This window comes from Sceloporus occidentalis, unplaced genomic scaffold (assembly GCF_023333645.1).
Source record: "Sceloporus occidentalis isolate IW3139 unplaced genomic scaffold, rSceOcc1.0.p SCAF_1, whole genome shotgun sequence".
Classification (NCBI taxonomy): domain Eukaryota; kingdom Metazoa; phylum Chordata; class Lepidosauria; order Squamata; family Phrynosomatidae; genus Sceloporus; species Sceloporus occidentalis.
Genome location: NW_028316981.1, coordinates 247,278,276 through 247,294,852, shown reverse-complemented (window position 1 = coordinate 247,294,852; position 16,577 = coordinate 247,278,276). Strand labels below are relative to the sequence as shown.

The window sequence follows — 16,577 nt, the reverse complement described above, 5'->3', positions numbered from 1 at the left end:
AAGAAAACAGTCTTAGGTCTTTGGGCTTCATTTGTTTTCAAACTGTCTCCATAGACAAGGACATCAGTCATATTTGAAAAATTAGCTCAGTTGTACTGAACAGAGTTATGGAAGACTGTTAACAATTTATTAAAGCAAGAACCAAATCATATCAGTTTATCCTTTACTTATCAAACAAAGACAGTACCTTCACGTGTATCATCAATCCCTGGTATAGTCCCATGCCCATATGGACACAAATCCTGGAAAGCAACTGTGAGAGAACATTTTTAGAACACCAAAAAGAGACAATCATAGCAATTATTAAACAGTTGCCTGCAGTAAATTAAAAAAGAACAAAATATTGTTTAAATCAGATCTACCAAGAAAGAGACTTCTCTAATTTTCCTTGCAAGCAATACTAGAACTCTCATAGTTATTTTGCTGTCTGCTGGCATGTTTGGGCAGCTCATTTTCTGTGGTGATTCAGTGAATGGGATGCAATACGTAAAGTTATACCTCTGCAGATCAACTCCACCAACTGAGGTATAACTTCTGAAGCTACTTTTTCAGGAGTAACTCTATGTAACTACTATGGGAAATTCTCTCAAGGATAGATCATATATACTCATCTATAAAATTTATGCCCCCAAAATGACCTCAAAATCACAGGTTGACTTATTTATGGGTCAGTATGGTAATGTGATAGCAGCTCTTTCAGATTTCCCCATGTGGTGGAGAGACAGTTTCTTTTTCTCTTGAGCCAAGCAAAAAGAGTCCTGGGTGACTGATGGCTGTTAAGCAAACAGAGTCCCTCTTCCATCCACACTGGCTGCTGTTGTCTGGGGAGTGACAGCTGAAACCAAGGTTGAAATGCTGAAGCAAAAAGCCTCAATTAGAGTCTCTCTTGCTCTGCACACACATACACACACTAAAGGAGCCTCCAAGTTTTACCCTTGACTTATTCATGGGTCATGGCAAAATTCATAATTTTGGCCCCAAAACCTGCCCTTGACTTATACATGAGGTTGACTTATAGTTGAGAATATGCGGGTAGTTGGACAAGTGACAATTTGAAATGCCAGTTAGTTTTTACTATATTCTCTTTAAAAAATATTCTATATTATTCCCTACCTGCATCTTCTTTAGGACACAGCTCACATGGGTAACCCCAGCCTTCTCCTGGCATCTTGCTACAGCAACATTTTGCCTTGGTGGTATTGAATGCCTTTGGTCCAGAGCATTGTCCGTTCTCAAAGTTTGTGAAACAGAAACTCTGGCGAGTATCTAAGAGAGAAACCAAATGCCACACAATTGCTTGAAATTCTTGAGATGTTGTATTCATAATCAAAATTATTTGTTCTTTAGGTTAATGAGACATAAACCCTGTTGAACATCACATAATTACTTTATAGTTGGTGTCGGCAACATGCAGACTGCATCCCACCCATTTGTGTGACCCATGGAAATCCCTCTACCTCTACCATATTTTACAGAATCATAGAATCATAGAGACCGCAAGGGCCATCCAGTTGAGGCAATGATTTAAAAGACCACATTTTCACCTTCAAACAAAATACACAAGGAGTGTGCACCTTGTTTTAAGGCTGGAAGTGTAATTTTCATCTAAAACCAAATGTGTGCCCACTAAACCTCTTTGAAAGTATTAAGTACTTTTCTTCCTCATTCAAATACACCAATCTGGTACACCAAATTTCAGTAGTACCTGACAGTAGAGTTGGAATTGGCTCCTGCTTTAGATATTTGGGCTCAAAGGATGGATTTACCATAATGAAAGAATTAATTAAATTTAACTTCACTTAGGGAAATCCCTGCCTATACATACACCAAAAGGGTGCAGTATAGGTCCACAATACCCTTTCCATGGGTTTAATACACATTTAATTGTACTTAAACTTTTTCTTTAAGTACTTAATTACACTTATATCATTCTACTTTAAATGCGGCTGAGAGGAAAAAGTGTTATTATTATTGTTATTTCATCTACTGTTGTAGTTCTGTATTGTTGCTGCTGTTTTTTTAAAAATAGATAATGTTTCCTGTGCAATGATGCATTCAATGGCAATTCCCAGCACGAACAGTAACATTTTATTCCTACCCAGGAATAATAAATAATAATAATAAATTTTATTTATATACCGCTTTTCCAAAAGATCAAAGCGGTTTACATAGAATTAAAACCAATTACAAACATATCATAAAATAGATAAAAACCAATAACACAATGTACAATATACAGATATAAAAACAATCATTGAATAGGGTGAGGCAGAGAGTTGATGGGATCAAGTACATAACTTCATTTTCCAGCAGGGAAGGCTTTACAGAAGAGGAAGGTTTTAAGCCTTTTTTTAAATGTTTCCAGAATCCCTGGATCAAACCAATCCTCACTATTTCTACCGTTTGTTTTCTAGTTTCCACACATATTTTAAGTCCTTTTCACATACCCCCCCCCACCCTGAGGCCTTGCCATTCACCAACAGACCAACACACAGATTAACGTGTAAATCACTTCCTCTCAACCAAGGGTCATACAATATATATATCCCACTCACTTCCATGCCAGCATTCTCTGAAGATGCCAGCCACAGATACTGGCGAAAGGTCAGGAATAAATTCTTCCAGAACACGGCCAAATAGCCCGAAAAACCCACAAAAAACCATGGATGCCGGCCATGAAAGCCTTCCACTTTACAAACATTTGTTTAGAAGTAAGTCTCAAGGAACACCACTGCACTGCCATCTTTTAATATTCTGAATATTATACTCTTATGAATGTCTTATTTTAATCTAAGATCTTGTTGAGAATCCTTTGCACAACATCAACAGCTGAGGTTCATTTGGTCAGTTTGTGGGAGAGGGCCACTCTGTGGCCATGACAGGGTTACAGTATTCTTGCCCTAGCAAGCTCCTTTTCCCTTCTCTGATGGCCTATTATTGTGTGAAGACCTTTCTTATAGAGAGTAATTTGATATGCTATACACACCCACGCCCACACCCTCACACACATATCCTGGCATGATATGTTTTGTCTACTGATTGTCTACAGCTCATCTTTAATTATACTTTATGGCTATTTAATCTTGTTTTTTGACTTTAGAATTTTTAATGGAAAGAGGATGTTAAAATATTGCCAATAAATACATAAATATGAGATACCCCAAATAACTGTTTAGTGAATGGTTCCCATTCTTCTACATTAATCCCAACCTACTAAAACACTTTGCTTACCAAAACATCTCCTGCCATTGTCAGATATTACAAAGCCTGTAGGACAGATGCACTGGAATCCTCCTGGAGTATTAGTACAGGATCCAAAAAGACAGATATTGGGATCTTCACTGCATTCATCAATATCTGAAAATGTGATCAAAACATTAATCAATATCAAAACTTGTATCCTTTTTCTAAAGAGCTGGTGCTGTTTCAGATAGGGACTGGCTCAGCCTCCTTCTAGATTACAGACCTGAGTTAAGACCATCCTGAGAACCAGCCAAGTCACATAATTGGGCAGGTCAAACAGGATGGGTCCTGACACACACACACACACGGTAACTGTGCAAATTCCAGAAGGGAGAAACTGTGGCCCAGATTATTTCCTCTTCAGTGGGTCTGTGGCTGAAATAATTTATTGTAGCCAGTTCTATACAGTATATGCATATACAGTAGATGTACAGTAAACCTTCCATATCCAGATTTTTTTAATCCAAAGATTCAAGCATCCCCAGCTTGAAAATATTTTAAAAATATATAAATTCCAAAAAGCAAACCTTGATTTTGCTATTTTATATAAGGGACACCATTTTACCACAACACTGTATTTTATGGGACTTGAGCATCCATGGATTTTGGTATCTATGAGCAGGGGGAGGGATCATGGAACGAAATTCCAGAGGAACTATTTATATATTATTAACTAATTATATATTATAGAATCTCAGGGCAGAAAGCAACTCAAAATGAGTGAAAACAGTATGAAACATACAAAATGGCATTTCAGTAATTGCAGATATTTTGGCATTCAGTTGTAGAAAAGTGTGAGTCTCTCCACAGAAAAACTGTCATATCAATTTCCTTCTCCAGACCCTGAGCTTATAGTAAATCTGAATTCCATCTTCAGTAAATTTGTATTTCATCTTCTATCTATCAGTGCTGTAAAGTTTTAAATATCCAACAAGTTTAAAATGTCCAGTTTTATTGTCTCTCCAAGCCATCTAGATAACCTCTCCATTCTTGCAATTCTTTAAAACAAACTAAATGGGAAATTTTAACCTGTTAGATAGTTGAAGTCCTATTTATCTTATTTATTAAAACACCTCTATCCTGTCCTTTATCATAGGAGCTTGGGGCAATGTACAATATATACAATTTAAAATACTTTCAGTTTAAAAGCATAAATAATCTAAACAAGATAAAATATATTGAACATAGCAATATTTAAATCCATTTTAAAGCCACAATTAAAACTACTTATTAAAATTAGAACAATTTAAAACCATGTGGATGTATACTTTGAATTAAATTAGTTCCTGGAGGCTTTACTAAAAAGTCATGTTTTGGCTTGACACCAAGAAACCAACATTGGCACCAGTCAGCCCTCCAAGGGATTATCAGATGGAAAATGAACTAGAAGCTGGAATGTAGTAGGTTTGCTCTATGTTAGTTTTATTAAGTACATCAATAACAGATTTGTGCATGTCAATACCAGTGATTTAGAGAAGTGAGAATATCACCATGAATGAGAAGTGCTGCTCTGTGAAGTGGTTCTTAGTGTAGCACATACCCTGAATGCACAAGGAAGATGCTAGATAATTCCCTGTCTCTCATAGAGAAGCCAGTGTAGGTCACTGTTACCTGAACACAGCTACTATGAGTTTCTCTTCCAAGCCAGGAGGGAGGTGGGCGGCACCCATTGGGAGGCCCGCTGCGGCTCCTGGAGCCCCATTCCAGAGGCCACAGCGGGCCTCCTAATGGGCGCCGCCATTTTGAAGGACAAAATGGCGGCTGGAGCAGCCGAAATCGGCGGCGATTTCGGCGGCAGGAGGGACCACGGGCCGGTGGAAAGGCGCCCGTGGGCCGGAGGTTGCCGACCCCTGCTATACTGTTTCTAGCAGCATATGGTGGAGTCTTGATAATACCTCATTTGGCTTAGAAGATTTTTGAATTCTAATTGGGTTGGTATAAACACCTAGCATTGGCATAAATGTTTGGATTTGGTGAGCACCTTGGACACCATTTTGGGTGGAAGGGACGTTTCTGGAACCACCTCTTTAGACCTTGCAACCTGGGAGGTGGCTGAAAGAAATTGCCCTTAGGTCTGGCTTGAAAGAAAAACTCTATCTTTAATCTTCGCGGATTGGGATGGGGGCTTTCTGGTTAGACTTTTTGATGCTGGCCAACTAGCCAGCCAACAAATAAGCCAGCTTTTGGGTTGTCATTGAGGGCTCAGGTGTTATCGTACAGATAAGCTGCAGAGGTGGTCAGGGGAAAGACACTGGATGCAGCTTCTCCCACACTTGGTTATTGTTAGAAATTAGTTGCAGTTCCATTAAGAATCTAATAAATAGGTCAATAAATGGCCCTTTTTATCCCATTTCAATGTCTGGTCTCATTATTCAAGGTTTGGGTAGCAAAAGCCACCTGAACAGAATATGGAAAGAATGAAAGAAAACAGTAATGTGAATCTCTTATTCGTCTTGAAACTGATTAATTACATAGGAGTAGGCAATACTTAGCACTTATGATCATGTAGCACAAAGACTGTGGAAAGTCCTGTACAGTGAAAGTAACAGGAACCCAGGAATGTTATGTTTTGAAAGGTTTTACACAGAAAATGACATGGATTAATCACTAGCAAAGCTGTTATTATTGCTGTGAACAGCTGCCAAAAATATTTAAAAGCTGGCAAGAAAACAAAGTAATATATACTAAATGTTACAAAGGAATTAGAACAGTTGTAATCTTTGAAAATACACGTCTCAAGAGAAGAAAATCCAACATCTTTCAACAAACCTTTGTTCTTAGGTCTATGTAGATTAAATTCATGTAAACCACTGAAAGTGTGTATAAATATTACTTTAATCTTAATCTAGATAAATATATCAGTAGAGTTCACCACATCAAAGTTATAAGGATGTAATTCCTATATGGTTATCTGAACTTATTTAAGACTGGGATTGTTGGTTCCTGATATCCTTCTTCCTTATTTCATGAAATCTAATGCAATTAGCATTTATTTGGTTTTTAATTTAAGAGCCATATATTTCGTATTTCACTTTCTTTTATGAAATAACAAACTAAGATTATAACACTTTAGAATATAAAAATAAAAGTTACATCACATTCAGGCTGATAGGCCTTACAAGCTGATGTAAAAATACTGAAAAAATACTATTCTAGCTCATTTTCCTTGACAGTCTAGATAGGCTCAGAATTTAGATGAACACAAACCCATGTAACAGGGGTGAGCAACTTGTAGCCCATACCCCTTCATGGCCTTTTGTGTGCATGTGTGTGTACATAGATATGCATACATACTTCCTGCTGCCACAGTCTCTGATGCTTAAAAAAAAGCACAATAATGCTGTGAAATATGGCATGGAGGGGAATCACATTTTTTGTAGAGTGACAAGTATCAGCACAGCAGTGATTCCAGTGATGACAACAGTGTGCAGCCACTGATGAGCTGGTAGGGAGGCAATGTAATGCCAATCACTGCTTTGTAGGCTTAAGCCACCTGGGTACCTTCAATGCTTTTAATGCTTCTTAAACTTTGCCATTCTTTAACACAATATATTTCTGAGCAACTTTTGTTCTATTGTAGTCCAAAATGATATTTTCATACATTATCAATTTTGCTAAACTTTTTCAAATATACTGTGCATTTATGTGTGCAAATAACAACTTAGCTAAATGTCACTACAGCTGAATATTTATGTGTCATTTCTATCACAGCCATAACACCTGCACTTTACAAAATTGGAACCAATTATAAAAGGTAGCCTTACCAATACAGCTCTCACTTTTGACTTCATACCCTGGTGGGCAGATACATCTGAATGACCCTTCCAGGTTCTGACATGTACCAGGGAAACATGATCCAGGAAGCACCACACACTCATTAATATCTCAAGAAAATATGGAAGGGAGGGAGAAGAAAAGAAGAAATTTAAATTTATGAAATGAATACATACAGGAGCAATATGCAAATATTCCCATTTCCCATACTTCTGGTTCTACTTACCAGTATGTAATGTAAAAAAAATGCTCACAAAATTTCCCATTAAATAGAATGGGTATCTGATTGAAAAAAATAAGAAACTGCCACACAATAGTTTGCACTGGGTGGGTGGGTGGGGATCATTTTTCAAGATTTTTTTTTCAAATGTGCAAAAAAGAGCAAATAATGGCTCTTTTGCACAAAAGTTTGATGTATTCAACAAAAACCTTGGTGTGCATAAACCAAAGAATAAATAAAAGTCCAAGATGTGAATAATAACTGAAAACTGTGCAAATACTTTTGTAATCTTGGTCATCTGGGAAAAAGCGCTTAATAATAATTGTTCTTCTCTTCAGGAAGGAAATAAATGAAGATCTACATCCATAGTATGCATGCATTTAATTTATATGCCAATTTTCGCCCAAGAATGGGATTCAAAGAGACTATCTATAAATAACGGTATTTGATTACTACTGTTTGATTACTACTGTTTTTCAGCATTCTGACATTAAGTTAATTCCTTGATGAACACAAGGCATGTTCGGTAGCGCTTAATACCTGAAGAACATAAGAAGAGTCATGTTGGATTAGACCAAAGTCTCATCTATTCTAGTGTCCTGTTCCCACAGCAGCAAAAATCTATGCTTCTGGAAAGTCCATAAACAGGATATGAGTGCAAAAGCATCCTTCAGCTTGTTTTCTTCAGCAACTAGTATTCAGAGCCATCTTGTTTCTGATTCTAGCTAAAGGTGAACAGCATTACATCTCTAGTGAAGTCACCTTCACATTTGGTGGTTGCTTTCATACATACCAATGCAGTTCTTGCCATCTGGAGTAAGTTCATAACCTTCATTGCATAAACATTTGAATGAACCAATTTCATTAAAACATCTCCCATTTCTGCACACCTGCCCAAAGAAGGAACTGCACTCATCAATATCTATAAATAAGCAGGAAAAAGGTTAACAATTTCCCATGAAGTCAACAAAATGGAATGCATGTACAGATGCAGTTGTCATAGTATGTTACAAACACATTAAGCTGATTGTTTCATAAAATGACAAATCATAGCCAGTAAGGGAAAAGGTTTTCTGAGTGAAAAAACTTCGGCACTTGAAGGAATATGTGTTTTTTAAAATGACGCGTCATTACTAGGCAAATTGTTGCCTATTAATGTTTTCCAGCACAAAAGAAATATATTTCAGGGAACTTTGGAACAATTTGCTCTGAATTTTTACCTCTGCTTATCAGTGACATTTTGACACTAATATCTTTGAATTATTTCATATATTTGGCACCATATAACACAGATAGCACTTAATCAGTTCAATAGAATCACATCAGTGGTGAGGTTTCCAACAATATTGTTACTTACACTCACAAAAAGGCACCTAAGAAATATCTCCATTTAAAAAAAAACCTTAATACAGGTTGAGTATTTCTTATTTAAAATGCTTAGGACCAGAAGTGTTTTTGATTTCATACTTCTTCAGATTTTGGAATATTGGCATATACATAATGAGCTATCTTAGTGATGGTACCAAAGTCTAAACATGAAATTCACACATATTATATACACCTTATAAACGCAACCTGAAAGTAATTTTATACAATATTTATTAGTAATTTTGTGCACAAAACAAAGTTTGAACCATCAGAAAACAAAGATGTCACTATCTCAATTATCCATGTGAATGATTTTTAATTTTGGAGTATTTAAGATTTGGAAATCTGGATACAGGATACTCAAATTATACTGGAAGGACTTATATATATCTGCATTAAAATCAGATAGAGGTACACTGATTGGAAAAATGATATTAGAAGAGATTGCAATCAGCTCTCTTGATCTCTTTTCATCCTTAAAAGCAACCACAAGTGGAGGGGAACTAGACAGAATGGGTTTTTAATCCTTTTCCCCAACACCATTTTCTCAGCTGAAATCTTAACTCCAAAATGAGTTGTTAGCTCCAGTGGAAAAAAGAGAGGCATCCTACTGGAAACTAGTTACCCAGGCTCCATAATTGCCCAAGTACAAATCAATGTATTTCTGTCTATCCTATTAGAGAGAAAATCCTTCTCATGTTTGTCAGAGGCCAGCTAGTGGCAAAAAACAGATAAATGTAAAGTCATTAAAAAACGTTTGGCATATAATTTCAAAGTAAAATAATGTGATGCTAATTTTGCCCTGCTTAAGTATTAATTATATTTTATTGTTTAAATAATTTTTAACAGAATAATTATCATACATTTTAAAGATTCTGAATATAAATAAGTAAAAATCTGAATTAGATTCGCCTGTTTCATTTAAGAAAAGAAAAGATGTAGTTTTTAATCATTCCTCTTACCCATACAGTCATTGTTATGAGTTAACTCGAATCCTGGATAGCATAGACAGTTATATGATCCAACTGTGTTTTTACAAGTTCCATTTCCACAAGGATGTCTTTCACATTCATCAACATCTACATAAAAAAAATGTTACCATAAAGGAATGATTATTTTTAGAATCCTCTCAGGAAATGATCACTGATGTAATCCTCTTCTATGTATCTCACAGTTTTATTCAGACACAATATAATACAAATAACAATCACATTTATCTGTGAATGTAGATCACAAATATTTTTAATTGAGGTGTATGCTACAGTATTGATCCTAACCAAACTTAACCAAATTCAATTAATTAATGCATATTAAATCTTCTAATTTACATATTTATAAAGAAAGCACTTTAATCAACCTACCCATGCACATAGTTTGGTCATGGGATGCCTTAAAACCATTTTGACAGATGCAATAGTATGTCCCTTCTTTATCCACACATGTGCCATGACTGCATACATTAGGAATTTCTTGGCATTCATTGCGATCTATAATAAAAATAAAATATACATGGAGTTTGTATTATTTATTTGTTCTTTGGTATTTATGGATGTTTGTGGCATTTTACAATCTGTTCTCTGAATGAATTTGCTGCAAAAGTAGCATTTATAGCAGTTTTTTAATTGGTTCATGTTAATGTCAAAAACTGGTAAGATATAATGGCTAAACATTTGTGTAAAAGGAAACATAAACAAGGGATTTCTTACCAACACAAGCACCATTGGGTGAAAGTTTGAAACCTGCAGCACATTCACAGCGGTAACTACCAGGGCTGTTAATACAATCTGCATTCCGTTGACAGAGATTGTCACCATTACTGCATTCATCAATATCTACAATATCAACAACGAGTCAGTTGAGATTTTTGTCACCCCTGTAAAGCTTTCAATATTTTAATGTGCTGTGTAAAGACAATAGGCATAATTGAGCTGACGTTAAAGCACCTTAAAATCTTCTGGGTTTAAGTGAGAGACTTCAAACCCAAGCTTAACATCTCAGTGAGCCAATGAAGCCAATATTTTCACAGTAACGCCTCCAAAGAATGTATAATGTTATCTAAAAGATATATTAAAAATATGTTTTCTCTTTCAAGAAGAGGGGAAAACAAGATTCCTCTAAACACTATCTTTAAAAAGATATCTTAGGTCAATATTATTATGTGAAACCAGACATTATATAGGTTTCTTGTAAGGCAAGAAAGGGTAATCAGTGTTTATAGTTAATAGTGAATGGAATGTGTAAATAAAAATATTGGGGGGGGGGGGGGGCACCGAAGGGATTGATTTAAATTGAGGTTTATTTTTCAATAGCAATTTTTTCCCACTTGCTTCCATTTGCCTCTAAAATACTGATATACTGTATTCTTTTTTTCCAAAATTAAAAGTCACTTGAGGCTATATTTTTGAAGAGATATTCACATGCTTTGAATTTATTGGGTAAGATGTGCCAGCAGTTCCACTGTACACAGAGATAGTGTAGTTCAAGTTGTTTACTTGTCTTTTTTGATCCATCAAATCCTGGTAGATAACAATGAGGCAATGAGATTATGTGGAGAAACTTCCTCATTGATCATTTGGTTGTCCTAGAGACATGTTTGTGTAATTTCTGGGTGTACTCGCCACTTCATGAAGCCAGTTATATGCACTTAAGTGGAAGCACAGATATTTTCATAAAACAGAAAATAGTTAAATATATATATCACCTTCGCAAACCAAGAGCAGATCATTGTAGCTAAATCCTGTAGGACATTCACAGCGGAAACTGCCAATCTGGTTAATGCAAACTCCATTTGCACAGATTCCTGGAATCTCTTTACATTCATCAATATCTGAAAAAAGAACATTCATTCGCTTAGGAATGCAATTATTTTCTCATCATTTTTCTACTATTGAAACAAGGAAGTCAGTATGGTTCTAAATTTTGTCTAGTTGAGATACAGCATAAAACTAAAACAACAACATTATAACACATATAATTATTAAATAAATGCAATAAATATTTTAGTATGTATAACAATTATTGTAATGTATTGTTTTTTCCACAGATAGAATGTAATAAAAAGGGCAAGGCTAAACTTCTACTCTATCATGTGAATTTTTTATATGTATGGAAATTGCTTTAGTAAAGCAACCTTTACTAGTGAAGCAATTTGAGATGACAATCACATGGAAGAGTGTCCTGAGTATATGTGTATGTATCTGAATGGGCTCATGGCATATATAAATTATAATTATTCACATTTAAGAAAACATGGCAATATCTAAACCAGGAACTGGATATGGAAGTGAGTCCAAGTTTAATTAAAGAAACTGTAGTACACGCAGTGGTAACTTCAAGACTTGATTTTTGCAATACGCTCTACATGGGGCTACCCTTGTGCCTAGTCCGAAAACTTCAACTGGTACAGAATATGGCCGCCAGGTTGATCACTGGAACATCCAGGAGTGACCATATAACAGCAATACTAAAGTCACTCCATTGGCTGCCTATTACTTTTTGGGCACAGTACAAGGTTATCACTCTTAAAGCCCTACATGGCTTGGGCCCAACTTATCTAAGGGATCAACCTACTTCCATATAATCCACCTTGTACACTCAGGTCCTCTGGGAAGAATTTATTGCAACTTATAAAAACCAGACTGACTGCGACTTCTCAGAGGACCTTCTCTGCAACTGCTCCCAGCCGGTGGAACGGCCTGCTGGATGAGATCCATCAAATCACCAACTTAGACAGCTTCAAGAAAGCTGTCAAGATGGATCTCTTCCGGCAGACTTTTCCAAAATACACTACTCGGCCATGTGGCAATTCCCCCACATATATGTGATGACTCTGCCACTGTTACTGGTTTTTAATAGTTATGTAATTTTAAATCTTATATTGTTTAATCTTTTTTTAAGGGGGGGATACTTTGTATATATGAATGTACTATTTTAACTGTTGTAAGCCACTTTGATTGTTTTAACAAAAAGCGGGTTATAAATAAAAAATTTATTTATTTCATTTATTATTATATAATTTATAATAAAAAGGTATTTGCTTCTCAGATATCTGCACAGCTCTAGTATTCTAGTAAAAGCTTTTAAACTTACCAACAGCTTTGCCCGTATGGATATCAAAGGTAAAGCCAGGAATATTTCCACAAATTGTCTTGAATTCAACTTAAAATGGGAATAAAAATATATTTATAAGTAATATTTATAATCCTTCCAGGTGTTTTCCAATAAAAATATTAAATTTTAAATTTTACTTACCCCTGTGATCATTTTCTGCTTGATTTTAGCTACTGTTACTATTTCAACCAGCTAGGTGTTTTTTTAAATAAAAGATTGTCACTAAAGTTTTCCTAAACCAAGTGCAGACACATACAACATCTCTCTAAAGCTTTCAAAGTCTTATCAAGCTTCTACATTATTAATCCCAACTGTCTTGGTGTTTAGAAAAAGTATCTCCAGAAAGTAGATTCCAGAAGCTGACGGTTCTCTGTTTAAGGGTACATCCAGGATGATTGAAAAGTCCAAGATTTTATTCCTGTTCTTTCCAATTTTATACTGGGTTGACATAAACTGACCTGGGTTGCTGGTATAAAAGGTCTCTGTACCAGGAGCTGACAGAAAATATTATGGGATGCACAAAACACATGGCTCTCCAAAATAAAACTGGAAAGAACCGTAACAAAATCTGGGGCTTTCTAGTTTTTTAAATCAGTCTGGAGGAGTCCTAAAACTAGCCTCCACAGCTGCCTTGCAGTTAAAAGAAAACACTGTGGGAGTCATACAAGCTACTATTTTTCATGTGTCGTTTCAGCCTAACTTCCACTAAAATGAGGAAGACATGAGTTGACAAAACTGAAACTATAAATAAACATTTTGCCCTAAAGCTGCAGCAATACTTACATTTATTCATGACATTGTCAGAAGAAAGACACCTACTGAACACTGCCTTTGCTTAAATTTACAGCTAATAAAATATTTTCTCCAGAGGATTACTTTGATGCATACATTACAGTGTAATATTATTTATTTATTTTAGCATGGATGATTCCACTTAACAACAGTTTTTACCTGTTCCTGGAGTTGGACATGGCTCACAAGGCTTGTTCCAGGCTTTCCCAACATTATAGGTACAGCAACACATCCTCTTGGTCACGTTAAAGGGCAGTTCATTATCACAAGATGTTCCATTGTAGCTTCTATAGCAAAAACTCTTTCTCATATCTGCATATGGAGAGAGTGCATACCTTTAAAGATGTCCTTCATAAAGTACCCTGAGTTGTAAACTTCATGAATTACAAATCATGGATTACAAACCCCTCTTTCTGTAATTCTCACACAGAGAGCTCTGGTAGCTACTTGTCTCAGATAAGTTGTTTCCTTAGCAGAGAAAATACGCCAGCAAGACTTATGTCCAAGAGCACTTGGATAGAGGGAAGAAAAATGGTAAATCCAGTTTTTTATGGCCCCAAGTATGATAGAAAAAATAGTTTATTTTTATAAAGGGAATACAGACTCCAACAGGCTAACTCCATTGTTGGGACTGCTACTGTAAGGAGAACTAAAAGGGAATGGTTTTTCCAGCTTGTTGAAGAAGCCTTCCCACATATATCTGTAAAGCATGATCTGGATGTCTGGGGAAACTTTCCTAAGTAAGCTTTCCTGCAGTGGAGAGGCAAGAGAACTATTTTATACAATCTTTTAACATGTTTGGACTTGCACAACTTTTTCTCACAATAGTCACACAACTGTAACAGGTCCTATAATTACAGAGGCGAAAGAGATGGAAATGAAGTAAATGCTGAAAACACATCATTGGCTTTGGGCAGATGTGTGTGGAAGAGCAATCTGTATCATTAATCCTGGAGATAAGTTTTCATACTTTGGCTTCAGCATTGTCTCTTTCAATACTAGCCTTAAGCAATCTGGATCACCCCAATTTCTCAACTGTGAGTCATTCACACACACACACACACACACACACACACACAGACACTGATTTATTTCATATTTTGATTGTTTTTTGTGGGGTTTTGGGGCTATGTGGCCATGTTCAAGAAGAGTTTATTCCAGATGTTTTCACCAGCATCTGCAGCTGGCATCTGCAGAGAATGCTGGCATGGAATAACAATAATAATAATAATAATAATAATAATAATATATTTTATTTATATACCGCTATTCCAGAGATCATAGCGGTGAACAGCAAGTAAGCTAATTTGCAAGTAAGCTAATTAGCCCCAACAGTCTGGGTACTCATTTTAGCGACCTCGGAAGGATGCAAGCCTGAGTCAAGCTTGGGCCCTTTTGCTGGTCTTGAACTCGCAACCTTGTGGTCTTGAGTGAATGGCTGCAGTACAGGCATTTAACCACTGCGCCACCAGGGGTGTGTGTGTGTGTGTGTGTGTGTGTGTGTGTGTATTGCTTATTTAATGGCCACCCAGAATATTCCATAACCCATAGCAGAAAAATGTTTTAGAAGCAATAATTTAAAAATACCTGTATATTTGATTAAAGTTTTCTATGAAGGCTTTAATTATAAGAATGCTTTATTAAGCATTCTTTGGACTCCCTGCCCCCACTAAACATAACTAGGGCTGCATCTGTACTGCAGAAATAATCCAGTTTGATACTGTTTTAACAGTAATGGCTCAATGCTATGGAATCCTGGGATTTGTAGTTGTGTCACCAGTCCTCTCTGAAAGGGAGCTCTTGTTTATCACTTATCTCACAAAACTATAAATCCCAGAATTCCATAGCACTGAGCCATGGCAGTTAAAGTAGTGTCAAACTGCATTAATTCTGCAGTATAGATGCAGCCTAGGATTCAGTTATAAAACTTAAGAACACATTCAGCATGTAATAACAGTAACATACACATTTTCATACATACAACTTTATAATCTCAAAAGTTGAGATGCTTCAGTGCAATGCTACCCAGTCATAAGTTTGGCACACAGTGCTACTGAAGGATTTGCCTGTGGGCAACTCTTAGAGGCAACCAATTCTAGCATTTAAACTTTTTAGGCTGAGTTCCAAACTCTTCTCATTATCATGGTGCACTGGAAATGTAAAAGGCAACATACCCATACAGTTGTGTCCCCCATTCACCTGCATATATTCTGGGGGACAAATGCAGGTGTAGTTTCCTAAGGTGTTGTAGCATGTCCCAGGACCACAGACACCAGGGTGTGCAACACACTCATCAATATCTGGAAATACCAAGTAAATAAGAAACAAGTGATAAATAAGTGATAGCCCATAAACCAAATTAAACTGGACAAATGATTTCCAAAGCAAAGTGGACCAAGTAGGTAATAAAATTATTTTTCCATGAATACTGTGCTACCTGTGGTTCTTTAACATATTAAATTAATGAATGAGTTAATGTAATGAATCACTTCTAAGGCATAAACTAAATATAATACTAAACGGATAGCTTCTTTCCTTCAGATTTTCCTCCTCTTTTAAAAATGTGCAGTAGCCACCGACCCACAATCTGGATAAGAGCTGCAGAACATAAGGGATATTTAATTCCTTTCCCCTTGTATTTCTTTTCTACAGAAAATCATTCAAACAGAGTCTGGGAGAATGAAGAAAAGGTCTTAATCTTTGCACGGTTCCAATATAGGATTCAAGGCCTGTTGCATCTGTCATTAATTTAAATGACAGACATAAGTACCAGGAGAGATGTCTTCTAATCCTTATATAGCATTTTTAGTAGTATTATGTCATTCATCTGCCTACCATTAATTAGTGTGTCAGTTTTTGGTGTAGCATTTTGTTCTACAAACAAGAGTGAGATGTCCCCAAAACAGAAAAAATACCTTGCCATTTGTTGAAATGATTATATTAGTAGTGTTTTCTGTAGTGTATGGATAAGGTTGAGTCTGAGGCTTGTTTGAGAATTGTTTTGAGACAGTTCTTTAAAATGAGTGAAAAGGGGAAAGTATGCTCCACAAGCCACATGTGACTCCAATGG

At 36.1% G+C, this 16,577-nt stretch overlaps 1 protein-coding gene across 1 annotated transcript in view; it reads right to left on the bottom strand.

The window, feature by feature from the left end:
- FBN2 (fibrillin 2) overlaps positions 1-16,577 on the bottom strand; it is a 217,041-nt gene that overhangs the window by 32,291 nt on the left and 168,173 nt on the right. Inside the window, exons 40-51 of the mRNA XM_089491328.1 lie at positions 15,682-15,807; positions 13,667-13,819; positions 12,695-12,763; positions 11,307-11,432; positions 10,312-10,437; positions 9,967-10,092; positions 9,568-9,684; positions 8,031-8,159; positions 7,008-7,127; positions 3,232-3,357; positions 1,114-1,266; positions 188-253 (exon numbers count right to left, since the gene is read on the bottom strand). Coding sequence (XP_089347454.1) covers positions 188-253; positions 1,114-1,266; positions 3,232-3,357; positions 7,008-7,127; positions 8,031-8,159; positions 9,568-9,684; positions 9,967-10,092; positions 10,312-10,437; positions 11,307-11,432; positions 12,695-12,763; positions 13,667-13,819; positions 15,682-15,807 — 1,437 coding nt within the window. The remainder of the gene's footprint in view (positions 1-187; positions 254-1,113; positions 1,267-3,231; positions 3,358-7,007; positions 7,128-8,030; positions 8,160-9,567; positions 9,685-9,966; positions 10,093-10,311; positions 10,438-11,306; positions 11,433-12,694; positions 12,764-13,666; positions 13,820-15,681; positions 15,808-16,577) is intronic.